This window comes from Aulostomus chinensis, chromosome 23 (genome assembly GCF_037954235.1).
Source record: "Aulostomus chinensis isolate RoL2024-O1b breed Wild chromosome 23, RoL_Achi_v1.0, whole genome shotgun sequence".
Lineage (NCBI taxonomy): Eukaryota > Metazoa > Chordata > Actinopteri > Syngnathiformes > Aulostomidae > Aulostomus > Aulostomus chinensis.
Genome location: NC_141342.1, coordinates 4,502,501 through 4,528,989, shown reverse-complemented (window position 1 = coordinate 4,528,989; position 26,489 = coordinate 4,502,501). Strand labels below are relative to the sequence as shown.

The 26,489-nt window shown below is 48.0% G+C and overlaps 2 protein-coding genes across 8 annotated transcripts in view; one reads left to right on the top strand and one right to left on the bottom strand.

The window, feature by feature from the left end:
* Positions 1-989: 989 nt before the first annotated feature.
* itgb4 (integrin, beta 4) lies at positions 990-25,332 on the top strand. 6 transcript variants are annotated; one of them, XM_086195968.1, is made up of 43 exons: positions 4,423-4,799; positions 6,498-6,580; positions 7,313-7,395; positions 7,764-7,865; positions 7,958-8,162; positions 8,248-8,344; positions 8,442-8,613; positions 9,485-9,748; positions 9,824-9,913; positions 10,010-10,132; positions 11,018-11,185; positions 11,272-11,348; positions 11,433-11,641; positions 13,310-13,413; positions 13,489-13,584; positions 13,825-13,957; positions 14,825-14,950; positions 15,171-15,289; positions 15,370-15,403; positions 15,493-15,687; positions 15,775-15,878; positions 15,955-16,013; positions 16,134-16,157; positions 16,250-16,398; positions 16,490-16,669; positions 17,051-17,199; positions 17,327-17,534; positions 17,623-17,940; positions 18,021-18,193; positions 18,279-18,459; positions 19,331-19,468; positions 19,549-19,731; positions 19,814-19,942; positions 20,732-20,890; positions 22,336-22,503; positions 22,584-22,718; positions 23,025-23,159; positions 23,359-23,508; positions 23,594-23,782; positions 23,872-24,027; positions 24,104-24,268; positions 24,389-24,508; positions 24,598-25,332. In XM_086195968.1, exons 2-43 carry the CDS (start codon positions 6,505-6,507, stop codon positions 24,726-24,728), a joined length of 5,976 nt encoding a protein of 1,991 aa, XP_086052094.1. In that variant the 5' UTR covers positions 4,423-4,799; positions 6,498-6,504; the 3' UTR covers positions 24,729-25,332. The 6 variants fall into 6 exon arrangements, with proteins under 6 accessions (XP_086052091.1, XP_086052094.1, XP_086052090.1 ...); XM_086195965.1 differs by lacking the exons at positions 4,423-4,799; positions 20,732-20,890 and adding an exon at positions 990-1,007; XM_086195964.1 differs by lacking the exon at positions 20,732-20,890 and having other exon boundaries at positions 4,425-4,693.
* Positions 25,333-25,798: 466 nt separating this feature from the next.
* The window catches only part of LOC147239210 (uncharacterized), a 7,493-nt gene continuing 6,802 nt past the window's right edge, over positions 25,799-26,489 (bottom strand). The window contains exon 9 of one of the 2 annotated variants that reach the window (XM_086195978.1): positions 25,799-26,489. This exon is cut by the window's right edge and continues 944 nt beyond it. The gene's annotated coding sequence lies outside the window, so the exon portion shown is untranslated. The other variant, XM_086195977.1, reaches the window with a different exon arrangement.

The following is a 26,489-nucleotide window of genomic DNA, read 5'->3' as shown; positions in this document are numbered from 1 at the left end:
CACCTGAAGGTGGAGAGAGACTACCCTCTCATCCGGTGGGTTAAACTCCAACATACAGGCACTGAGACAAGGGGCAACAAGTACTGCCACCCCTGCCCATCGCCTCTCACTGCCGGCAACACCAGATTGGAAGAGAGTCCAACCCCTCCCAGAGGACTGGTTCCAGAGCCCTTGCCGTGCGTTGAGGCGAGCAGCCAGAACTTCTCAACCTCACACTCCAGCTTGGGCTCCTTCCCCACCAGAGAGGCGACATTCCACGTATCCAGAGCCAGTTTCTGCAGCACAGTTTCAGACCGCCAAGGTCTCCCCTTTCAGCTGTCACCCATCCTATATAGCACCTGACCCCTTTGGCCCCTCCCATCGGTGGTGTGGCCATTGGCGGGGGAACCCACATTTCGGGCTTTGCCCAGATGGGCCCCATGAGTGCAGGGCCCGAGCACCAAGCGCTCCCTGCCCCAGGCCTGGCTGCAGGGGGGGGCCCGGTGACCCTTGTCTGGGTGAGGGAAAACTCAGTCCAATGTTGTATTTACCTCATTGGGTTCTTTTGAGCTGCTCTTTGTCAGGTCCCCTCCCAAATGGTTTTATCATAAACAATAAAAAAGCAGCTCTCTTTTTATACATTTTTAACCGTTTTCGCGGAGTTAACTACTCTCCCAGATTCCATAAGTAAGACTGCTGAAGGTGTGTGTGTGTGTGTGTGTGTGTGTGTGTGTGTGTGTGTGTGTGAGACAGAGAGAGAGAGAGAGAGAGAGAGTCACGCTATTCAGCCTTGAATGAACTCACTGATCCAAAAAGCTCCGTTTTTGTCATGTAAATTGGGGGAGAACTTGGCGCGGACTGCACTCAGAATGACAGAGAAAGAAGAGGAGGTGGAAGCGCAGATATCTGCGTGGGACACAACTTCCGCTGGGGAAAACTTGTGGTTGGTTTCCCGTTGTCAGGGTCCTATGAGAGAGCCGTCCGGTCCACGGACGCCCATGACTGCTCTGCACCGGGACCACATCTCAGTGAGTGCCGTGTTTCGTCTGTTTAACGGGACGTGGATGTGATGAATGCGTGTTTTGGTGGCAGAAAGAGTATCAGGTGCTTACAGGTTGAACTCATGAAGCTGAGGGATGATATTTTACTTGTGGTGGTTCTGTTAGGTTCACATGGAGTCCTTGACCCCAACAGGAACCGCTTCTCTGGAATGTGTGGTGTTGGGGGTCATGATTTGCCTTCTTGTATTTGTGCACATTGTTTTCATCTGTGAGTCAGAATCCCAAACTCAAAGTCAGCATAAGGAATCCTGCTGAGAGGAGAAATGGACAAATTAGGAAAGTGATGGCAGGGGTGGACCGCACCCGGGCACCGCCACCATGGTGTCACCCAAGAAAGCCAGAGAGGAGGAGTTGCTCCTGCTGGCTTCCCCTCAGGAGAAGCCAGCCATTGTATAGAAGCAGATCTGGTTGCTAGGAGCGTGACTGTGTATGTCCCGGGTCAGGTTGCTCATTGTGGGATGTACAGTAGAGAGGATTTAACCCATTGCTTGCTAACTGAGTCACAGATCCAGCAGGGCCCATGAAAAGCCAATTCTAAGGTGCATGGTAAGAAGCAGTTAATTAATAGGTTTAACGGTTCCAGAGAAAGGAGCATGGATCTGCCTGCCAGCTCTGGAACTCCTCCTTCTTCCTGCTCCTGATTCTTCTTCTTCTTAATAAAGCATTACAGAGGAAAAGGTGACGAGGACTAAGAATAAACGGCTCTCAACTCCTGTGAATCATGACCTTTATCAGTACCGAGCAATCACGTTGATTAAAAGGTCGGTTCTCAGGGGCGCAGGGAGAACTGCAGGGATGCTCATCAGGTAATTAGAACACAGACATCATCAATCAAAAGTCAGTGTGTTCAGGATACTCCTCTTCACATCTTAAGTTATTTTTTTGGGCAATATTGCAATATTTAAATGAAAAAATAAAGATGCTTGTGTTTATAATTCCGTCGTCGAAATTCACGTGGATGTCTACAGACTCTGAGTGGAGGAGGCCTGCTTGCTGCCCCCCTTCCTCCCAGCCTCTGGTCATCACCCGGGGACCCTGAAGTCCCAGCAGCAACGTGACAGCCCCCTGAAAGAAAATTCATCTCAAGGGATTTATTTTCATCATCAGACGAGTCTTTTTTCAAGCCCAAGTGTCCAACATTTGCTAGATTCCGACTCTGGATTTGCTGCTTTTTTTTTTTTTAATCACTTATTCGAGACATCGAGTTCTGGGAGTGTTTGATGGCCCAAAGACAACCTTTGCTCATGTTACGTGAAACTAAAATGACCATACCTAAACAGGGGTTACTCCGATGCTGGAATAATCCCACCTGCCCCAGGTTTTCAAGCTTGTGTCAGAACATTTTTAGCACAGTGAGAGTCCAGTTTAAACAGGAAGGGCCTGGCTATGAAAATGTAGTTTGCTCCAGTGGTTCAAACAACAATAAATCTGACAGGTTGGCAAATGTCATCAGCAGAAATCGCATTTTCTTATGATGTTCTACAGAATGTCACCTGAGAAATTACAGTGTTTTAATAGCAGCCATAACAAAGACAGTGAATACAAATTATGAGCTCTCCAACTTTGAAACTGGCTTGACTCTGCTGGATGAAAGCCTGGCAGCAGCAGTTATCAATGTCAGTGATAGAAGCTCAGAGATTCTCCGCCTTCATCGCTGAATTCTGCCTCAACTCTGATGGAGCTGAGTCATGAGGAGGAAAGACGGCTGGTTCAGGCCTCCCTCCGCGCTGTGTCACTTCCTTCCGGGGCGTTTCTTTACTCACGGCAGCGAGCAGCGGGCAGGAAAGGGATCTGTTTGATTGGGATTTCGCTGAAGTGCTTTGTGATGTAAAGGTTCAATGAGGAATTTGATCGGACGAATTGGTGAATCGCAATTCGTGTTCGTTGACTTCGTAAATTCAACAAAGTAGTTTTTGTTGTTTCCGCATCAGAATCTTCTATAACAGTCAGTTTTGCGGGTCCTCACAAACAAATCAAAGTACCCGCGAAGCTAAAAGAGAGGTGGCGTGTTGCACTTTATTGCCTCTTTCAACAAGTTTATCCTATAGCAGTGCTTTACTCAGAGTATGTCTCCCCTCAAGTACTCACAAACCGGGGTATTGAGCTCATCAAGATGTTTTTTCTCCTCCTGCTTCTCCTCTTTATGACCCCAGAATGTAGAAAGCACCAGCTACGTATATTTAGCGTGACGCTCATAGCGACTGATGACTAACACACAGAAAAAATGTCCAGAAACATCAGTTAAAGAACTCTGAAGGACGTCGTACGTTATAATCCACGCTTCGCTGCTAAGAATGGAGAGATTGATCTCAGACGTGTGGAGCAGAGCAGCGCTAACCGTGGATCGCGTATCGGACATCGGATGGACAGGAACGCCACTTCACGCTCGACTGTTTACTGGCTCGATATGAAAAAGGCGACGCAGGTCAGTGTCAGGCGGTTTCATGGGTCCTGAAACGTTTGGCTGCAGCCCTCAATGCACTTTTAAAATGAGGTCACTCTTCAGGTCCCACCTCCAGCCGACGTGGTTTCTTTTCACCACCATCAAAGGCGTTAACCACATCAGTTCACTTAAGTTTCATCAAACTTTAACCAAAGATCTCCTAACTGGAACTGGGTTGTGTAGAAAAGAGTCACAGGAACCCGCTAATGAGATGTTGTTGCTGAACATCTGGTTCCCTCTCCTCCAAGTCATGAAAATGTCTCGGCTTAATACTGTTCAGAGACGTTTTCATGCTTTGTTCCAAGTATAAAGTGCTGCTTTTACATGTCTGAAAAAAGTTGGTTGCTCTCAGTTGGCTGGACCAGAGCGAGAGCTGGCTGTGGGCGTTAACCACATCACGTAAACTCAGGTGTGATCTGTTGAGAGTCGCGTCCAGTCTCTTCCTTTGGGAAACGTTTATTGACCTTTGTTTTCTTGAAGTCAGGGAGACGGACGCATGAGGACTGAGCGTCACGTTGGACTGGCACCTCTGGTCGGTGACCGCCAGGAAACAGAAAAAAGATGTGGCAATCATGACGTTCGTATCAAATATTTGAGGAGAAAATGTTCCCCTCAGTATAAGAACAAATTTGTTACGCACGAGTCACAGTGTGTGTTTCCCGTAGCCTGCAGGCAGTGTTCTGCTCTGCGTGCCACTCCCAGGAGCTTGGGAGGAGGCCATGGGAGGAGGGGCCTGGCTGCACAGCCTCAAGCCCACACAGGTGAACTCCTGTTGAGGTGGAATGCAGCAGGGAGGGGGCCATGACACACAGAGGTGTGGAGCTTTTAACTTCTAACAGGGTGGGGAAGAGATAGTGGTACAGGAAGGGAGTTAACCCTCTCCGTCATAGCTACCCACCTGGATGGGAAGGGAATGTGTGTGCGTGTGTGTGTGTGTGTGTGTGCACGCAGAAGCAAAAGGAGGGATCAAGTGGCAACACACAAAGTCACATTCACTCAGTTGAATCTCTTATATTCCCTCTCCCACACACACTTGCACACACACGCCACTCAGCTGAGTTTAAGGGCAAATCAGTCAATATTTGACCAGACTGGACCGTACAGGAACCAAGAAGCCAAGGAAAGAAGAGAACAATTGGAAGTCTGTACTTTTTTTGTGGAGAACTTTGCACAGCAGGACTTGAGTACTTTTTTTTTCTTTTCAAAACAGGTGGATACAAACTTTTTACAAACTCCTGAGTCACACAGCTCTTGAGGGATTGAGTTCTTCTTATTTATTTTGGGACTTTTGTGCTGGCGATAGAGCAGAGCAAGAGGTTTGTTTGCTTTTGAATCTCTTTCTACTCAATCATAGGTTTAACGTCCATTGCTTCGGCTGCCCTTCACTTATTGCTCTGACGATTTAATGATTATACTCGGTGGTTGTAAAAGTGTGAGGCGCGAGCAGGTTGAAAGGCCTCCGAGTGTGTTACGTAAGTTTATATCTCACCTCGTGGTTCAGGATTACCTGCAAGTGTAAAGACTGAGCTCTGGACAAATTTGGGTTCAGCTTAGTGGTTGTTTTCCCTTGAAGATTTCTGAATCATTGCCCAGTGGCAGGAAAGTGGCAGACAGAAGGTAGAAGGAGCGTTCGTCTTAATGCTCTCGTCGGCTGATGTCGACGTAAGAACAAACCTGCGGCCCAGCCGTCCTCCTTCTGTTGCAGTTTTTTTCCTGGTGGAATGCCGAGGCAGCTTCAAAGGCGAGAGGTTTCCAGGTGTGTTTAGTTGTGATTTAGCTTGCTGTCAAATGTAGCTCTCATAGTTGTTCCTAAAGCCCTCACCTTTCATAGCTTATGTCATGGAGGGGTCAGACCCCCGCCCAGCAGTGGTATGTTCACCTGGCAGGCATGTTTTTGTCTGCTGAGGAACAGCTTTGAACTCCGGGACCAACGCCTCCGGTCTTGGTGCTACAGAGACGGTTAAATCAAAGAAAAGCAGCATGAATGACTCGTTTCTATTTTCTGACCCTTCAAAGCTGTAATTGGTGTCTCACCCTTAACTGTCGGGGTCAAAACCGCCGTGGTGCTTTTGTTTTTGCCTGAAGAGGAGAAACAAACAGAGCGCTCCTCCAGCTCCTGCTCATGACGGATGGCTGTGTTTGGAGGATAGGAGCTGGTCTGTTCTGGGGGGGGGGGTTCTTCTCCTGAACTCAACTTGGTCAGTGATTTATGTGACAACTTATGGCATGAACACACACACGCACACACACCTGTAGACAGCTCATGTTCACGGTCAAGTGTTAGACTGCCTTTCCCATGTGTTTTCAGGCTGTGTTTTTAACTTGGACGGGTCGTTCTCTCGCCTCAAGGAGAAATTCCTTTTCTCAGTCGTAAATCTTTGAGGCATAAATTGTCATTTTTTGTTCTTTGTGGCGCACATCCAGTTGTCTGCCCACTGAGACAATTATTGAGACATTTCATGCCACATAGTGCCCTTTGTGCTCTGTCCTCCTCTTGTGCCCAGTGCAGATTGTTTTTGCAGCTTTGTGTCTGTCAGACGGATTCCAGCGTAAAATGATGATGTGGTGGTGAAGCTGCTGGTGTGTTTCCAGACCCCACCTTGGACTGGAGCCTTCCTGTGCTCATGCTGGAGGGGACATTTCACTGAATAGTCACCACCTCTACAGAGGATTATTTTCATGTTCCCAGTTTATCTGTGCATGGCTCCTTTTGGCATTCAGTGTATTTCTCACTGTAATGTGGCAAAAGCCTTTTAAGATCGCTGTCCACCTCTTTGTCGGCTGCTCGGAGAGGCAATTCTGTTTTCAGTGACTCACAGACAGTCAGCAACTTCTTGCAAAACCGAGAAGAAGCAAGAGAAGCAGGCGTGTCAGAACCTGCTCACTTTCCCCGCCGGCTGAGGGGAAGCACAGGCAGTTCAAGTCGCAGCTTGGCCTGAGTCCGTCTGTCTTTACACAGCGTTGGTGATGCTAACTCTTCGTGTCTGTGTGCCGTATGTGTTTGTCCATCACAGGAAGGCGATGGGGAGATGGACGTTACATCTCTCACTGGGGCTTTGGCTTCTCGCCGTCCTGGTGACCTGCTGTCATGGTGAAGGTAAAGAAGCCCTGAGCCGTTATCTGTCGTCTGTCGTCTGCGAGGCGGTGGAGGAGGAACTCAATTAGTTCACAAACAATGAGCGCGTGAACTGATCCGTCGTCTCCTACCAGCATGTTCACGTGCGAGCTGAGGAGCTGCTGACCTTTGACCTCACATCTTCTAAATTCAATATTTTGTGTTGCTGATCTGGCGAAACAAGCATCTTTGTCTCTGGAAGACTGAGACGGGATTCAGGATGGATTTCTTTTATGAAATGAACCAAACGATGAATCAGAAACTTAAATCAACAAACTCACCAGTGAGGAAAACTGTAGGCGGGTATCAACCTACGTTCACGCCAAGTGGACTGAGGCTACGGCGCATTTAGCAGCAAACCCACAATAATGATAATGCTACAGGTATGACAGGGCACTATGTGATAACATCAGACAGATTTACATCGTCATGTGAAGAATTAGATTTGTTTACTCTAAACCATTTACACAACTATAAAATGAAACTTCTATAAGAATGTGTTTTAACCCTGTAGATTTCTGTTTATCTGGTAAGCTGCTACGTGTTTGTCCCTCACAGCTGTACTGTGGGTGCGAGTCGTCGGATTGGCTTCCACGTGAAAATACGATGTTGTGAAATGTGTTTTCTAGTCACTGCAGATTCTCTAGCTACATGTCACTCTGACTGCAACTCCTCCTGACCCCTTCCCCTCCCCCCCTCCCCCCTCCCTGACAGTGAACTACTGCTTCGCCTCCAGGGCCAAGACCTGCTCAGAATGCCTGCAGGCTGGGAAAGGCTGCGCCTACTGCCCTGACGAGGTGAGAGCACACAACAGCAGGGCAGCGGCTCTCTCAGTCTTTAGTGCTGCGTTACTCTTCAGGGAAAATCCCCCCTGTTGCTCCACTGTTGATCAGCATTTTGAGTCTGGGACGGTAGCTGATGATCACACGCACAGGAGTCATTCACGCTGCTGCGCTCTGTCCAGGAAATCTATCATATTCAACATCCAAGAACAAAATGACACTTGAGTCACTTGATGCCTGACAAAGCTGCTAGATGAGTTTGAAAGCTCTGAATAAAGTCAGTATGCCAACCTTGAGTAGAGATTCTCAGTGCAAAACTCACAAGGAAGTTGCATCATTGCAGAGGAAGTTATTGTCACTCATGGAACATTTGTTTTGCTCAGACCTTTAATGGCCCTCGCTGTGACCTGTACGAAAGCATACTGGCTCACGGCTGCAGCGCCGCAGCTGCTATTACTGCTGAAAGCAGCATGAAGATCGAAAGAGTAAGTCTTCGATGTGCTTTTGCTCGTTTCTCCGTTTGTAGTTTCAAATGTGTGTTCATGCGTCTCCTCGTGGTCTCTCTCTCGCTGCCCAGGCACTACAAATCAATACCAAGCTGCAGCAGTCTCAGGTGTCCCCCCAGCAGGTGAGCATGACTTTCCTGCCAGGAGAGGAGAAGCTGGTGGATGTGGAGGTGTTCGCTCCCACCAAAGGCCCTCTGGACCTTTACATCCTGATGGACTTCTCCAACTCCATGGCTGATGATTTGGACAACTTGAAGGCGATGGGGAAGGAGCTGGGTGAGCGCCTCAGCTGTGCAGGGGAACTGTGATGGCTATCGACTGCTGCTGAATTAACGCTGATAGTCAATGTTTCCTCCTGTAGCTCTACTGGTGGAGAAGCTGTCAGATGACTACACCATCGGTTTTGGAAAGTTCGTGGACAAAGTAGTCGAGCCGCAGACGGACATGAGACCTTTAAAGTAAGAGAGAAATGTTGTTCAGCTCTGACCCTGGGGTGAGAGGTATCGTTCATGTGATTCCTCACCGTCCGTCTCTGTCCTCCTACCTCGGCTGCAGACTTGCTCAGCCGTGGCCCAACAGCGACCCTCCCTTCTCTTTCCAAAATGTCATCAAGTTGACCAGTGACTTGGAATTCTTCACCAGTGAGCTCCAGAAGGAGAGAATATCTGGTAACCTGGATGCTCCTGAAGGAGGGTTTGATGCCATCCTGCAGGCTGCGGTCTGTGGGGTGAGTGAGAGTCCAACGTGTAACTGAAATCTCTCTGCAATAAAACTTTTGGAGACAGTTTTATATTTACAAGCAAGAAAAAGCCACTGTGTCCGTGTCACCGTGTCATCATGCTGAAGGTCTTTGGTGCCGATGTCTTCATTTATCCGGCAGGAGCTCAAGCTTAGATGGCAAATAACTAGAGCTGCTCGATTCACTCCTTTATGGACTAAAAGAAATTAATCAGCAGCAGTAAGCAAAAATTCCATTTATTGTTCCCAAATTCTCTTTGTGTTTTAGACTGTTGGGTTCTGGGAAATTGTGATTTTTTTAAAAAAAATGTTCTTGATATTTCATAGATGAACTATTTAGTGTGAAAATAATGAGCAAGTTAATTGATGATGTAAGCGCCACTAATCATGCAGTGTAGGTGGGACTAAAGGCTGCGTTGCTGCTGCTACACTTGACCTTTAACATGATAGAAGCCATGATTGTTCTTTCCCTTTGTGGGGATTTTTGGGCTTCTATCAGTACTGAACAGCAAAACAATGGACGTTCTTGTAACAAAGCCACAGAAAGTGGAAGCTGCTAAGGGTGCCCGCGGTTCTCCTGGAGCTCCTGCTGCTGTGTCCCTGCTGGGATTCCTGCTCTCATGGCATCGTTAGGGGAGGATTTAGAGGCTCGGAAACAAGTATTTAACAGAGGAGTCGATTCAGACCAAAGATAGACTTCCTCTAAATAAATCCTGATCTTGCTCCTAATTTTCTAAACATGCAAACAGAGAACTATTTGTCATCTTAAGAAGTGGTTGTTATGTTAATGCCAGTCTTGGGAAACGCCTCTGCCACGAATCATCGTGTCTTCCGCTTCCTTTGGGTCTGTGTCATCCCAGGACAAGATCGGGTGGCGCCCCAGCAGCACACATCTCCTGGTTTTCTCCACCGAGTCTGCCTTCCACTACGAGGGTGACGGCGCCAACGTGCTGGCTGGCATCCTGCCACGCAACGACGAGCAATGTCACCTGGACAACAAGAACAAATACACCAAGGACACCATGCAGGACTACCCCTCGGTGCCCACGCTGGTTCGCGTGCTGGGCAAAAACAACATCATCCCCATCTTTGCCGTCACCAACCACTCCTACACGTACTATGAGGTTGGTGGTGTTCACCTGCGGCGAGGCTCCTGAATGGCGGCACCGTGTTAACGTCTCCTGCTCTTGCTCTTCTAGAAACTCAAAGGGTACTTCCCCATTGGTGAGGTTGGGCTGCTGCAGGAGGACTCATCCAATATCCTGCAAGTCATGGAGATTGCTTTCGAGGTAAAATGTCCTCTGAGGGAGGAGTGTCTTTTTGTCTGCCTTTCAGAAGGTGGCTGCGATCAACCACGGTTCTGATATTGGCATGTATTCTTCCAGAGTATCCGTTCCAAGATGAGCATCCGTGCAGAGGACAAACCCAAGGCCTTTGAGGCCCAGTTCCTGTCCACCAGTGGACAAGTTAGAGAATACGGATCCTTCGATTTCAAGCCTGGAGTCGTAGTAAGTTCTGAAACAGGAAACATCTTATCGTTCAGCTGATGTGTCAGTTCGACAAAAAGCATCCTCAAACGACAGTTCATACTCACTTTATTAATTTTGTAAATCTCAGAAAATAAATGTGTTGTCTTCCACTAAGACGTCGAACATCAGGGGTTCTTAAAATGGGGTCCGGATTCCCAGGGGTCCTCAAGGGGTTCTGGTGCATCCAAGTCACCAGAAGTTTGATTTCATTTTTATGTAAATGATAGCTAGATGTTCCTGAACGCATCGTTGTGAGTATATATATACCTCGGGAGTATGTGTGTGCACATATACTGTATGTGATCGCATTATTCTAGAAACAACTAAAATGTTGGATTCCAAATGACAGTGAATAAAAATATATAATTTACTCCATGAATGCTAACAAAAATAACTTACCAGGTAGTAACATAACAGAAACAACAACAGAGGAGAAGGACCTTCGCAGTAAACGTTCATCAGCGAGGCGTCCAAAAGGAAGTCCTGTTTAAAGCCCTAAAGTTCCGTGTTCTCCACTCTCCGTTGCACCCGAGCGAGCGTGCATCGTCTCGTGAGTGAGCAGTTCAGGAATGCAGTCATTTTGAAGATGAAACCACATTCATGCCATCAAACCATTTTGTTACTTTTACACACATGTGGTAAACGTGATGGTGGTTATGGTTGTGTTGCTCCGGCGAGCCAAACAGAGTTGATTATCCACTTCATTGAAGACCAACAATGTCTCAACTTGTTGGTCTTAATACTGTCCATGAAATCATACACACACACACACACACACACACACACACACACACACACACACACACACACACACACGCACACACACACAGATGCTCCAACATTCTCCTGGGTTGTGTTTTCTAGGGCAAGTTGAAGATGCGGCTCAAAGCCCAGCGGATGGTCGATGAGGATCCTGTCTGCCAGGTGACTCCAGAAGACAAAGAGGGGACAGTGAGGGTCAAACCTACAACCTTTAACGCTGCCGTAAACGTCCAGACTTCAGTTTTGTGTCCAACTTGCGACTGCGAGAAGGTAGAAACACAAAAACACAGATTAACATTCAGAGGCTCACAAATGGTTGAGGTGAGGTAACTCGCGTTCCTACTCCTGTCCTCCAGACCCCCGTCATTAAATCGCCCAGGTGCTACGGCAACGGAGACCTCGTGTGTGGGAAATGTCAGTGCTATGATGGCTGGTGAGGCTTACCTGCGGGAAAAAACCCTCCAAATATGCGTCATGATTGCAAAGCAAGCACTAAGTGTTGTCTTGTCTCCTTCAGGCTGAGTACGTTCTGTAACTGCTCGGCTAGCGCGTCAGCTCTGGACACCAGCCAGTGCATCGGTCCAGGCTCGGCGGAGCCTTGCTCAGGCCGTGGAGACTGTCTGGAATGTGGAACCTGCGTGTGCTACAACCCAGACCAGTTTGAAGGACCCTACTGCCAGTACGACAAGACCCAGTGTCAGAGATTTGGGGGCTTCCTCTGCAACGGTACAGTCCACAGTCCATGGTTGACATTTTTTTTCGGTCCAGAGAACAATGTACCACCGTCTAACTGATAATCCTAGACTAACAACAAAAATGTGAGAACAGCCCCTTTCCCTGCTTCGACGCAGCAGAAACCCTCCGATTTTTCCACTGGCGTCCAATGATGTGCAAGGATTGACTGTTTGTGACTGCAGCTCACGGCGACACCTCCATCGCCAGCCACGTGACCACATGAAGATCCGTACTGATGAGCTGTGGCGTCTGTAGTGACGCTGCTTCATCTGTCCCTGCACATTGTTCAGATGAACATAAAGAAGAAGGACGTAATAATAATGATAATAATGATAGTAATAATAATAATAGAAAAGAATCCGACACCAGCGTTGTCCTCTTTTGAAGTCGTTTTTTTTATTTTTATATCCCTGCAATCATCAAAGAGGACCAAACTAACTAATAAAATATTTTTTAGGACACAAAAAACACAGGAGTCCAAGATCCAAATAAGCTGCAGTTTAACTGAAAGTCCGACAAACAGTTCAACTCCAGGGAAGTAGCAAGGCAGGCGAAGAAAGCAGCCCGTTCAGCAAAGAGGGAAACTCAACTAAATCCAAAAACTCGAGTTATCGGAGAAGGGGGGCGAAGGAGCAGGTCTGAATCTGAGTCTGAGTCTGACAAAGCCTGAGGAGACCGAGACGATCGCACACCAGCAGGGAAACACAGACAGGAAGTACAACAGAGAGACTCTAGAAGGACGGGAGTACAACAGGAAACCGAAGAGAACACAAGACGGCAGACGTGAAGACTTCAAATCAATATAACGATTATTTAAAACTTTCACCCTAAGGGCTGCAGTTATTGAAGGATTATTTCACACGGTCCTAACAGCCCTGTACTGTAAATATGTGGGACCATTCGAAGGAAAGTATGAATCAAATGATCCCTGATGACTAAGAGTTGGTCAGAGTTTCTAAGTGTCAGCTCTGACACATTTGTGCAGGATTGCCTGGTCTTAGCGGATAGTCGCAGATTTGATTTCACACTAAAAGATTTGACAAAAATGTCTTTTTCTGACTTTTGTGTTTTGCGATTGCGACACACTTCACGACGTCAGACAGAATCAGGATTCTTGTGTCATTTATTCACATTCTAACTGAAAGTCCTACTGGAATGGTGAAGATGGGATTTTAGTGGGGATGCGTTCTACCACAACACTTCATTTTGAGACACATTCGGCCATTTTGGGATTTCAATCAAATTTGGATGAGTAGTTCAGCCTGATCTCCGTTAGGATCATCTCAGCTCATCTCCATCTCGATCACTCGGGAGCGACTTGGCCAGCCCGACGACGCCAGCACACCGGGGACAAACCACACGAACATCAAAAGTCAGGAAAGCAGCTGTGACGAGCACAGACAGGTGAAGTCGGCAGCAGATTGGAGCATCAGTTAAAGGGTCCGCTGATTTCCCTCAAATGGGCTGAAAGGAAACGTTCATGTCAGGCTGTGGTTTCCCAGGTGGACAAAGTCACCGGGCTCTGCTGCACGGCGGCAGGAGGAGGCTGCTTATGTGATTGTGACAGGGCAGCTGGTGGTCACCTGCAGCACCAACGTGTCCTCAGACGCTTCCCCAAGTGATAAAAGAATTCAGTCCTACTCTTTCTGCTCTAATTAGACCGCGGCTCTTGCATCATGGGCCGGTGTGCGTGTACGGAGGGTTGGACGGGCGATGCCTGCGAGTGTCCCAAGAGCAACCAGACATGTCTGGACAGCAAAGGGGTGAGTAGAGCCAATGCTTTGATTTCAAATTGAATTCCTGGTGTAAACTTCAACACTTGCCTTGCTCTGTTCCAGGGTGTGTGCAACGGGCGAGGGCAATGCGTGTGCGGCCGCTGTGAATGCCCAAACTCTGGAATTGAAATGACGTCAACGTGTGAGCCAAATTTCCAGGTATGTGGATGTCCTGTCCTGCGAGGCACACTTGTGATAGTGGGCTACAGAAAAGAAGACTCCTGACCTCAAAGTGTGTGCCAGCGCATCTTCTCAGCTCCACCAATATTCATAGACTGTTCAGCTACACCCAACACCGCGCAGTATTTGGTGCTCACTTGTTCTTGTTGCCTTTTAGCATGAATAAGCATTTCTGCACAGACCTGTCTAATCATGTATTTGTGTGTGTGTGTTGTTCAGGCCCAGTTGGGTGTGTGCGAGGCTACAAGGAGCTGCGTTCAGTGTCAGGCTTGGAAGACAGGAGAAAAGAAGGCAAAGGAGGACTGTGACAAGTGTCCTTTCAAAATCATCTTGGTGGATGAACTCAAAGAAGGTGAGCTCATAGAAGAGGGGGAAAAACCCTCCAGAAGCAATCTGTGTTGTCACCTCACCTACTTTCAGGTACAGTTACTTGAGTACTGCACTTCAGTACATTTGAGTAAATGTGCCTCACTTTTTTCTTCTCTGGAAACACAATATTATCCCACCATTTCATTTCTTCTGAGATAAATCTCCTTTTTGACTGCATTTCTGTAAGCAGTGTAGCTACTTTTAGCATCATTTTTGGCGCATGCTTTGTTTTTCCTTTCTTTTAAATGTGACTGGCCAAAATCTGTGTTCCCCACAGCAACAAAATATCATGACAAATATCACTCGCGCCAGCCGCCATCAACTGAGTTGGATTTAAAAGCAGACATACTGTACAGCAGCCAGCTGTGAAGCCTGACAACACGACAAACAGGCGTCCACTGGTGACCATGGCAACAGCAAACCACATCACACTGAATGGAAATGGAAGAAAAAGTCAATTTTAAGGGATCTTTCCGTCGCTACTTCTGTCTCCTTTCTCGCTATGTAACAACCTCAACAATAAGATTTAGTTCAACAACACTTCAGCTGGCAGGGGGAACCTCTCGTCGCTGCCCCGTCAGTAAAAGAGAGACCAGGGCTTTTCCTCACTTTGTTGCCCACATTCTTCAAGTTCCAAGCAGTTCATATCAGGATCTACACCGCTGCTTTCGGCAGAAGCTTCTAGTCTTTCAGCAACCCAGAGTTCAAGAGTTGTGGTGGTGATGACGATGGCCATGACGATGGCCATGATGATGATGATGAAGAGGATGATGACACAGTGTCGCCTTAGCAGTAAAACCCATGAACACTTGGTAATCGTCCATATGTACTTGCGTTTGTGTGTTTGCAGCGAAAAAGGTGCTGGACTCATGCAGTTTCCGCGATGAGGACGATGACTGTACGTACAAGTACACCGTGGAGAACCCGAAAGATCCGACAGTTAAAGACTTGGAGGTCCAGGTGCTGGAGAAGAAAGGTGAGCTGCAGGTCGTTTCCCGTGCTGCACGTTCGGTGCATTTGTTGACGTCTTTGAAAGATGGGATATCTTGGCAATGCTTTCACCTCAGCTCACATAAAAGGCGTTGCACTGATTGACGCGCCCACAGTCACGATGAGACTTCAGGATCGAAGGTCTAAGAACCCTGTCTGATTGTTGTGTTGTTAACTTTTTCTGCCTCTTTTGGACTACTCTTCAGAATGCCCCGCCGCGAGTCTCCTGTGGTTGCTCCCCCTCCTCTTATTCCTGCTGTTGCTGCTGGCACTTCTGCTGCTCTGCTGCTGGAAATACTGCGCCTGCTGCAAAAGCTGCTGGCAGGTAACGCACATACATTTACGCACAAAGGTGGAGTTTTGAAGTTACGGTGAAAGTAATGCATTCTGTCTCGTCTGCGGCAGAGCTGTCTCGCCCTGCTGCCTTGCTGTAGGAGAGGTGAGATTGATGTCCTGTTGCATGTACAAGAATAGTTTTACATCCTCCATTTGCCCGCTGATTCCACTCGCGATAAATTCTCTCCACAGGTCGAATGGTCGGCTTCAAGGAGGATGAGTATCTCCTCCGCCATTCCCTGCTCACCTCAGACCACCTGGACACGCCAATGGTGAGGACCGGCCCACCCAAAGGCACTGATGTGGTTCGCTGGAAGGTTACAGATAATGTGCACCGACCCCCAAATCACCCCCAGGCTCTGTTGAAACCCAACCCTAAAGAAACCAGTGAGTGTTTAAAAGCACATCCCTCTGAAGACCAGCGATGAGCTACAACTCTTAACCTTTCTTGATGTGTCATTTCTCCCCCTGTAGTTCAGTTCCCCATCTCCCTCCGGCTTAACAGGCTGTTCTCTGAGAACCTCTCCCGCCCTGAATCCAGAGATGCAGAGCAGCTCCGCAAAGAAGTAGCAGATAATGTGAGTGTGCTTTTGTTTGCTGGTGGGCATTATTGATGACTGCATCACTAAACACTATTTGTGGTCTTCTGTCCAGCTAAATGAGGTGTACAAGCAGATCCCCGGGGTCCAGAAAGTGCAGAAGACTTCATTTAGGTAAGAGGAGTGAAACTACATTTTGAGTGTACGCAGTAATTTCATTTTAGCAGTAAATTGAGAGTGTAAATACAAAGTAACCGTTTTTATTTATTTTATTTTATTTTTTTCTTCTTACAGAATGCAGAGGAATGCTGGGAAAAGGTAACGTTCATCTCAGTCAACAGTGGAGCTCATCGTGTTTCAGTGAGCCCAAAGGTCACATGACTAACCTCCCTACCTCCTGCGATCTCCAGGCAGGATTACGCCATCATGGACACCGTCCTGTCTGCTCCTCGTGGCAACTACCCTGATATTGTCAAGCTGACAGAGAAAAATGTCCAGTCTGGAAACTTCCATGACCTTAAAGTGATGCCTGGCTACTACACCGTAGCCACAGACAGGGGTGTGTGTACTCACGGTCAGCATTGTTGTGGATCCAGTAAATCGCCGTCATTGTCATCATGTTTGTCTTCGTACCTGCTTTTGTTGGGCAGAGGCTGCGGGAGCTGTTGAGTTCCAGGAGGGCGTGGAGTCGCTGGATGTCCACGTGCCGCTCTTCGTCAAGGATGAAGATGATGACAAGAAGCAGCTGCTGGTGGAGGCTGTGGATGTGCCACTGGGCATCGCCGAAATCGGAAAACGCCTGGTCAACATCACCATCATCAAAGAGCATGGTAAGGAGTCTCCGATTTGGATGAGATTTTACCATAACGGTCCAAATAATGCTTCATTTATGCCAAGCAGACCATTCATTAATACCCTAGTAATGAGTCACTGATGGTGTTCATGTTCATTTTATGGGTGACAGCAAAGATGGAGGGGAGAAGTCAGGGTTAGGGTGGATACATGTTTGCATTTTAGAATAAAAGTCAAAAAGAACATGGATAACAATGCAATGCAGCAATGCACATTTCACAGACGTACGCTGAGAATGCAGTCTTAAGCTTTGTGTATTAACTTTTAATGTAAAATAAAACCCTGTGGCTTGAGACAATAAGAAGTGTAACCCTTTCCTATGCATCACACTAATGGAGTCTCTCGCCTCCTCTCCCAAGCCACCAGTGTGTTCTCCTTCCTCCAGCCGGCCTACACCTACAGCAGACAGGAGGGGGTGGCCAACATCCCCATCAGCAGAGAGATCCTGGAAGACGGACGCACTCAGGTCACCTACCGCACACGAGACCTCACAGCTAAGGATAAGAAGGTGAGCGGACTGCGGTCAACAGATGTACTTGGCTAGATTTGTCTTTCTACCTATGACAACTGAGTGTTTTACATGTTTTGTAAGTTCATGTCTCTCAAGTGGTCAAAGACTTTGTCTTGTATTCTAGGACTATGTGACTGTGGAAGGAGACCTGACCTACGGTCCTGGTGAGACCCAGAAGACAGTTCCCGTTCGTCTCCTGGAACTGACTGAGAAAGATGGCCTCCTGGAAGACAAACAGGTCAAACAGTTTGTGATGGACCTCAGTAACCCACGGCAGGGCGCCAAGCTTGGACGCTACCCGAGAACAACTGTCACAATCGCAGACGCACCAGGTAAAAACAGGCAAGAGGAAGAACTGCATCGTGATTGCTCCCAGCCAAAGCAACAAAACCGAAACCTCCTTTTCTTTTTGTTAACCAGATCCAAGTGTGGTGATGTTCAAGAAGGGCACCCAGAACTTCACCACGTCGGACCCGTCTTACACCATCCCTGTGGTCCGCACTCGCAACCCAGACAGCCCTGCCACCGTAAAGTGGCGCACTAAGAAGGCCCAGCGCTTCGAGCTATCTGGCCCTCTGAAGTTCAGTCCCGGAGAGACGGAGAAGAATATAGTGATCGACCCGAGGGCCCACCCCGGCCCCATCCAGCCAGAGACCTTCCAGTTGGAACTGTTTGACCCAAGTAGCAATGCAACTGTCGGCGAGAGGAAAACCACAATCGTTAATGTCACAGACGGAGGTAAGATGCAGTGCAGTTCTGGGTTTGTAGACTCCGGAGTTCAAAGTGTTTCATCCTCCAACGTCCTTCACTTCCTGCAGGTCCCAAGTCTCCAGAGATTGCCCACATGCAGCAGAAGGGCTTCATAAACCAGAAAGCCACGTCCCCTGGTGGTCGCCTTCTTGCTCCAGCAAACCCTAAGGCCAAAGCAACTGGACCCAGAAACATCCGCCTCAACTGGGACCCTCCACCTGGTAACCCCATGGGGTACAAGGTGGGAAGAATGTTCAGAAGCTTTGAGTTACTGCTTTCCATCCCCCATCCATCTCATAACTGCTGCGTCTCATATTTTCGTGTAGGTGAAATACTGGATCTATGGTGACCCAGAGAAAGACGCCCAGGTCCTGGATGTGAAGACTCCTCAAGCTGATCTGACCAACCTGTACCCCTACTGTGACTATGAGATGCGAGTCTGTGCCTACAATGCACTGGGAGACGGCCAGGACACCGACATCGTTACCTGTCAAACTCAGGAGGACGGTAATTACTGTTAATGAGGCTGGTAATGAACAATGTAATGAAACAATCAGATTTAACTGGTCAAAACGATCAAAATTATTTGAATCTTCTGGAAAAAAAATGTGTTTTTTGTGGTTTAAAAAACTTTGTTTTGTTCTTAGTAACTACTTCAAAATGAGCGGTGGGCCAAATGGAGTTGCCGCTTTAATCTGGGTGTGACAGAAGACGTTTGTCTCTGTGCAGATAAGGAGAACTACATCTTTCAATGAATGTATTATCTACTGAGTTTCAAATCGAATTGTACTTCTCCAGCTGGTCGAAAGTTATGAGCTGAACAAAGCATCTGTGTTTTGTAATTTCTAGTTTTCCCAGGTAACATGATTCACTACCATATCTCCTGCACTCGGTATACTCTCTCTTGCTCTGCCACTCTCCTGAATGGTTCATATTTTTTCAGGACAGATTTGTTTGTTGAGTCAGTTATGCAACAGTTGCATCTGGAAAGCAGCGGCACGTAGGCGGTGTGACATGGCTGTCGTGGCAGAGAGCTTCACTTCTAATCATTTGGAACTGGGACGCCATGAGTGCTATTTTTGCACAGTGGTTTATTTTCCCAATCCTCCAGGCACATGAAATGGCGGCAAAACTACATAACACGCGTTGTCTTCCACCATTCAGTTTAAAAGGATTCAAATGAATCGCTCATGAGTGCCGGGGGCAATGCGGCGTGACAGAGCAACGCTGCATCAAAAAGAGTTCAAGTGGTTGTTTATTCAGTGAGCATTGATGCGGTGACCTGTAGCTGGAGGAGGTGCAGCAGGTGGAAGACCCACTCTGCCCATGTGACGTGGTGGGCACATGCCTGATCATGTCTGGCTCTCCTTCCTTCCAGTACCCGGTGAACCCGGTCGCCTCGCCTTCAATGTCATCAGCCCAACAGTCACTCAGCTCAGCTGGGCGGAGCCTGCAGAAACCAATGGCAACATCACAGCGTACGAGGTCATCTACACGCCCATCAATGATGACATGAGTAAGAGACGCGCCTACAGCAGCAGCCTGCTCTTGCAGATGTAGTGTTGGTTGGATCTTAATGCTCTCCTGCTCTCACAGAGCCAGTGGGTGCTGCTAAGAAGGTGAGCATTGACAATCCCAAGAAGAGAATGCTCTTGATCGAGAATCTGCAGAACGCCCAGACCTACCAGTACAAGGTCCGCGCCAAGAACAGCGTGGGCTGGGGCCCCTACCGAGATGCCACCATCAACTTGGCATCCCAGCCTGCCAGACCTCTGTCCAGTAAGTCCAGCACACCTCCAGAACACTGACAGCAGATCTGTCGTGTCCGCTTTGGTTTATTCCTCTTTGTCTCTGCCCCTAGTCCCCATCATTCCAGATGTCCCCATCGTGGATGCAGAGGCAGGAGACGAATACGACAGCTATCTGATGTACAGCAATGAGGTGCTGAAGTCTCCTGCAGGCTCCAAGACCCCCAGCGTCTCTGGTGATGGTGGGTAACCAGAGACTAAAACGTAAACCTACAGAGCTAGTGTGCTGTTCTGATGTGTTCCTGGCTCTGGAAGGACAGAGGCGCGAGACTGCCAAACTACCAGAGGGGGAGCTGTCAGTGGAATATGGACCTGATGATTTCAGGCCACATTCTCCATCCTGCTTTGCTCTTGCAGACAGTGGGCTGAAGCAGTGTGTTCTGCGGTGTCGTAGCTCTGTCAGATGGAGAGAGAATGAACAACAATCATTTATTTTTGGGTGGTTCAACATCAGGTTGAGGGGGCCCATCCTGCTCTCTTCTAGCTCTTTTTCACATGCCTCTTTGTGTTTTTATTTTTCTGGGGGCTGGCATGAATATCGTACCTCATGTTAACAGAGTGATGTTGAGGAAGTGCTGGCCTAGTTCAGTAGACAAAGGCTGGATGGCGTCTTTCTCTTGATCGCTTCCTCTCGCCGACATTCTTTCCTGCAGGTATTGCTCAGCATTCCCACATATCTGTTCAAGTGCTTCACGGTCATCAACCCCCAGGCCTTCCCTGAAATCTCTTCCTCTGATTCCTGCAGCCACTCTAGTCAGTTTTCTGTGGAAGACAGCTTTGTTGGCCGTTGGCTTTGTACTTCGTTGACAGGACCATTTAATCCTCTGTGACAAAAACCAATATACACAGTATATATTATGTAATTCCATTCGTAACTAAACAAATGTACAGTAAAACAAACCGCTGACAATGTTTACCTTCCAATATATCCTCCGCCTGCTTGCTTCTCCCCATATGACCCCGATTACAAGGCTGGAATTATGTCAAGTTGGTGGGGTCCAACCTGGATCTCCGTAAGGTGTCATGGAAAAAGCGAGTGGACTTCATCCCCAACAATCGTCTCAGCACAGACACAGAGGCCAGCTCAGATGAGGCCCAACACCCCAGCTACACCCAAACGCTCCTGCCAGGTGAAGACCTTCCATCAGAGCAGCAGATAGGCAGCCAGGCAGCTAGTTTGCCCGCTATCATGCACGGCCAGTCATGTGCCCGCCCGCCAAGGCACTTTCTTTCTACCTTCATGATTGATGCTGTCAGAAAAATCATTCCATTTCGTGCTTCAGTCCTTGTCCACTTGCCCCCAGTTGGCATCTCTCCTCCAGCCACACGCCCAGAGAGGAGCACTGGCATCAACTGCTCCACCTCCAGTTGATGATCGGGGGCAGGCTTTTCCCGGCGCCAGGCTCTGTCTGTCCTCTCCACCTCCCAGTGGGATGGTAGTCATCCGGAGGCAGCTTGTCGGTGTGTGTGAAGGCTTAGTTACTGCGTGGCTGTATGGAAGTAATGCACCCCTGGTTCACCATCTCTGCAGGGCAGTTTCAGGGATGACACTTTTTCTTGCAGCTGTTAGATGTGAAGTGACTCTTGGAACTAGTTTGGAACTCAAAAACTCACGCTCACTCACCCTTTTGGAAAGCTGCAGTTTTCTCCACAAGGGGGGGCTGTTGGACATGTGATCAGACAGTTCTACGCCAAAATAGAAAAGTAATGTACTCACAGTATCGGCATTGCTGGATGTAGAAATGTTGCCTGAACAGGATAAGATACGAGAAATTACTGCCAGTCGAAGTGTTTCACCACTTGCAGGGAGTGCACACGTCATCACTTTGCAACAAAACTGAAATATCTCCTTAATTTTCTGGTGAATTGCCATGAAAAGTGGTGTTGATGCTGGGAGGATGAAGCCTAATGACCCCGACCTTTCATGCAGTGCCACCACCTGGTCAAACATACCTGTCCAGTCCATCTGAACAACATCCAGATTGATATTTTTTCTTCATTCATGGTACTTTGATCATGAGAATGCAGTTTTGTTAAAATGTCACAAAGTAACTTGGATGGATTATACAGTAAAGGTAGTGTAGTTATGGTCAAATATTGCCATCAGCTTCAGCTCAGGTGTATGCTGCTTCCATGCAAAATAAAAAGAATCAGCATTTTGATTATTAGACCTTCCCAACTGGAAACCTTTGCCATATTGTTAGCATATTCATTTTAGCATTTATTTCAATGCTGCTTTGCTGGAGAATCTCCTCTGAGTTTCATCACGAGCTGTTCGTCAAAGTAAAACTAGAGGAAAAGATTTCTTGACAAACGCATTTTTATTCCAACGATGTTACTTTTGAATGATCAGCTCCAGAGATAAACTGGTTGCACCCATCGTTGCCTGCAGGTTGCAGCGCCACTGTGCGATTGCTTTTCTTGGCTGTAAATGGTTGCTGACCTGCTGCTGCTGCGTCTGGCGCTTCCTCTGGAGGTTGGCTGAGCCTGGTTCCAATCAGCAGCAGAGTGACTGAACGCTAGCAGCTACGTCCACGTCTTCAGTCTGCTTACAACCCTCATTTGCCTTTCACAGACTTCACGATGAATGGAAAGTGGGACCAGAACTTCCTTTTCCCAGGTGGCTCTGTTACGCGCAACCTTTCCACATCGTCCTCGCCCATGTCCACCTTGAGCTCGAACTACAGAGCGGCGGGCAACTCGTTTACGACCGAAACAACCACCACCTACCTGTCGGGACCAGGTGAGATGGACACCAGTAGGGACATGGATGACATGAAGCATGAAGGCGTGACCAACCTTTGGCCTCCTGTCGTCTTACAGGGAGCTCACGTATGATGGGAGGTGTTCACACAACAGACGTCATCATGAGGAAGCGCTCTGAGAGGGGTTACACGGACGAACACATCCGCGATTCTATCGTCATGGGAGACATGCCGGGCAAGTTTCCAGATCCAGGTAACTTCAGACCTCAGCACCAGTTCCGAAGTATTTGTACCATGATGTAGCTCAGACTTCCTGAGACGAGCACGACAGAGGGTCAACTGTGCAGGCGGCGGGGTCATCTGTCAGCAGGGTGGAGGCTGAGCTATGCTGACTATCGCTCTCTCTCTCTCTCTCTCTTTTTATTCTCTCCTTTATTTGTTACTCTACCTGCTTCTCGCTTCACCCCCACCTCCCCTCCTACTCTGTCTCTTCCGTCATCTTCTCTGGCATCCCTGCATCCTCCTCTTTGGTCCCCACCCCTGCTCAATGCACCATCAGGTGGTTTCGGCTACATGGGGCCGCAGAGCAGCTCTCAGGGCCAGTTCAGCTACAGCCTGTCTCAGGGGCCCAGGGCCAGGACTGAGTCGACAGACGTCCATGAAGCCTTGTATAACCTGGACAGGGTGCTCCAGGGTAAGTGTGCAGCGCACAAGCATGACAGCTGGTGTCATACGTCACTCCTCCTCTTCCTCCTCCTCTTTGTCTGCCTCCCTCTCTGGTCTCTCACCATTTAAAAAACCGGATCAGTTCAGTTTTTGATCAGTAAAAGTCCCTCCATTACCAATCTTTTTCTTTTTTTTTTGTGACCCTTCATCTCATTGGATCTCCTCAGATGCAAAACTGTCCCCAGGAGTCCCAGACACCCCCAGCAGGCTGGTGTTCTCAGCTCTGGGTCCCACTGCCCTGAAGGTCAGCTGGCAGGAGCCCCACTGTGAGAAGGACATCCTGGGCTACTGTGTCCTCTACCAGCTGCTCAACGGAGGTAGAGATCCCGTCTACTGGCTTCTTTTGACGTTGTAATGTGTCCAGACTGGTCAGACCTTGATGCCGACCAACATGTCTCGTAGGTGACATGAAGCGCATCAACGTGAGCAACCCAGCTGAGAACTCCGTCATTGTGCAGGACCTCCTGCCCAACCACTCCTACCTATTCAAAGTCAAGGCTCAGAGCCAAGAGGGCTGGGGTCCAGAGAGAGAGGGGGTCATCACCATTGAGTCCGCTGTGGACCCCAAGAGTCCCCTCAGCCCCATGCCAGGTTCCTCATTTATCCTGAACCAGCCAACAGTTTTACAGCGAAGCACAAGAACCCCCTCCTTATTCTTGTCTTGTGATTGGACCCCACAGGCTCCCCATTCACTCTGAGCACGCCCAGCGCCCCCGGTCCCCTGGTCTTCACCGCCCTCAGCCCCGACTCACTGCAGCTCAGCTGGGAGAAACCTCGTAAACCAAACGGAGACATTCTGGGCTACGTGGTCACCTGTGAGCAGCTACATGGAGGAGGTGAGGCCTTCAGCCCCGTCGGCTGTAGCTCCGGGTTTGATTGTTGGTGTAACGTCTGACTTCCTGTTTCCTTCAGGTGACGTGCGGTCCTTCCAGGTGAACGGTGACAGCGCTGAGACCAGCCTGACCGTCCCAAACCTGACTGAGAACGTCCCCTACAAGTTTAAGGTTCAGGCTCGAACCACACAGGGCTTCGGCCCCGAGAGGGAGGGCATCATCACCATCGAGTCCCAGGACGGAGGTGAGACCAAGCCTACTGGCTGAACTTAAAATACCAGTAAAGACGGCCAGTAATGAGAGGTCTTTAAACCCAGGCAGGATGAGCGGTCATGGTAACTCACACCTTCCTTGCCCTTCCCAGGTGCTCTGTCTCAGTTCAACAACCAATCACTGACGAGGAGGGAGGTGTTCCAGCTGCCAACGGAAGTCAGCACACATACCAACGTCTCCCACACCATGATCAACGACCCCTACTTCTCAGGTACACGCCCACTTTAAGTCTCCCATTCTGGCTCTCTTACAACCACACAACCCATTCTGACATTAACGGCAACTCTCTCTCCCTGACAGACGGCATGATTATGACCACGCAGCACATGGAGACCAGCGGCATGGTGACCCGTCAGGTCACCAAGGAAGTGGTTCAGAGGGGCGTGATGGGAGGAACCACGGTCACGAAGAAGATGTTTTACGAGTCCTAAGATACAGTCGTACTGAACTTCATTTAGCATCTGACGTGATGAGGGATCCTGGCTGAGATTCTCTTTTAAAAAGAGTTGGCTTGACATGTATGGATTCATTGGTGTGTATGTGCATGTGCGCCTGTGTTTGTGTGTGTGTGTGTGTGTGTGTGTGTGCGTGCACGCGCACGTGAGAACGATTCTACAACCAAAACAAACATTTCACTTCATTCCGTCTTGTCTGTTACAAACTTTCAACTTTACATTCATTTTTAGCTGCTGGTGAGTTTCAGTCCGCTGTCGTCTGTTGTTGTTGAGACTGGCTCTGTTGGGCCTAGTCTCACACACACACACACACACACACACACACACACACAGGCCTGGTAATCCAACTGTGGTTCGTTAATCCAAAGTGACCTTTCATCCTCGCCTGTGTGACACGTTTGGAAACCGTGTTCTGACTGAAACTCCGGGAGCCGTTGGTTTAAGACGATTCCGGATGCTTCTTATACTGAAAAGGCAGTTTGGGGGTCGTGTTGATAGATTTGTATTATATTAAAGTGCGATAACTTTTTTCCTTCAAGGATAATGAGTGTATTTAATACTTGTTTAAGTTTTTTTTTTTTTCTCAAACTGATTGACATTAAACTCAAAGCCAAATGCAGAGGTTTTGTACACACACCTTTCCTACTGACATGGGACGTGATTTTACAACGGATCTAAAATCTTTTAGATGTAACGTGGTTTTACATTTTATAAGATGTTTTATACTCAAATTTGTGTTTATAAACTGCTTCATATGATGCTTTCCCTGTGTTTTTGTACTCTGGAGACCATTGAACATTCCAGCATCTTGGTGTATTGTAGACAGAAAGATTGTATTTGCTTGAGTGCAGGAATCGAGTCGTCTTTATGAACTTGGACTCCACATTTTTGCTTTTATAAGACATAGATGGAGCTGATATTGTCTGTGGATAGAAACCTGATGTGGATCAGCGAAAATCACTTTTCATGTTCTTCACATTGGCATGTATCATTTTCCAGCAGTTGGCCTTCCCTGGTGTCAAATCTATTGCACTTAATAAAGACTTGGAGTAAAGACATCGGTGGTCCATGTGAGTTTATGTCTTAAAACAATACAAAGCATTTACAGATGATTTATTGATGTTTGGAAGGTGGAAGCATGCCATCTGAACAGACCACGCATACGAAGAAAAGGTGCTAGAACAAGCTCATGCCTGACAAGAAGCAAACACGGTTCGTGAGCATCGACAGTCTGGAGCTACGTGCATGCAAGCAAACCCTGGTCTGCAGCACCTGCTTCTGTTACAATTCTGTGTCTTTTTGAATATCTAAGTAATAAAAAACAAACAAAAAAAAACAGCAAAGTAATAAAAATACATAATATTACTACCTTCCAACTCCAGGATTAAATTTTAACCTCAAATAAAAAAGTCAAATTCTGGTGTAAAAAGTTCCAACAATCTTTTAGATCTTTAAACGTTTCAAAGTGTCCTGGAGAGGATGAAACACACACTCAGCAAAAAACAAGGCTGTTTTTTGAAACGTCAACCAGACACATTCAAATAGGAATGTTTACAATACAAATAGTCCAAATGTCTCCATGAAGGCAGAGTAGCAGCGTCACGCGGGATGATGGTGGCTTGCAGGCCGGCGGCTGAGACACACTGGGCACGTTCATGAGGCTACGCAGCACTTAGCTGCTACGCTGACCACGTTTTTTATTCCTGTGACCTTTGTTTTACTCTGAAAATTCCTACT

Coding starts and splice junctions, on each gene's coding strand:
- itgb4 (XM_086195968.1), top strand. CDS start 6,505: ATGGGGAGATGGACGTTACATCTCTCACTGGGGCTTTGGCTTCTCGCC. Junction 8,163..8,247: donor GGCGATGGGGAAGGAGCTGG/GTGAGCGCCTCA, acceptor TTCCTCCTGTAG/CTCTACTGGTGGAGAAGCTG. Junction 17,200..17,326: donor TCACAGCTAAGGATAAGAAG/GTGAGCGGACTG, acceptor CTTGTATTCTAG/GACTATGTGACTGTGGAAGG.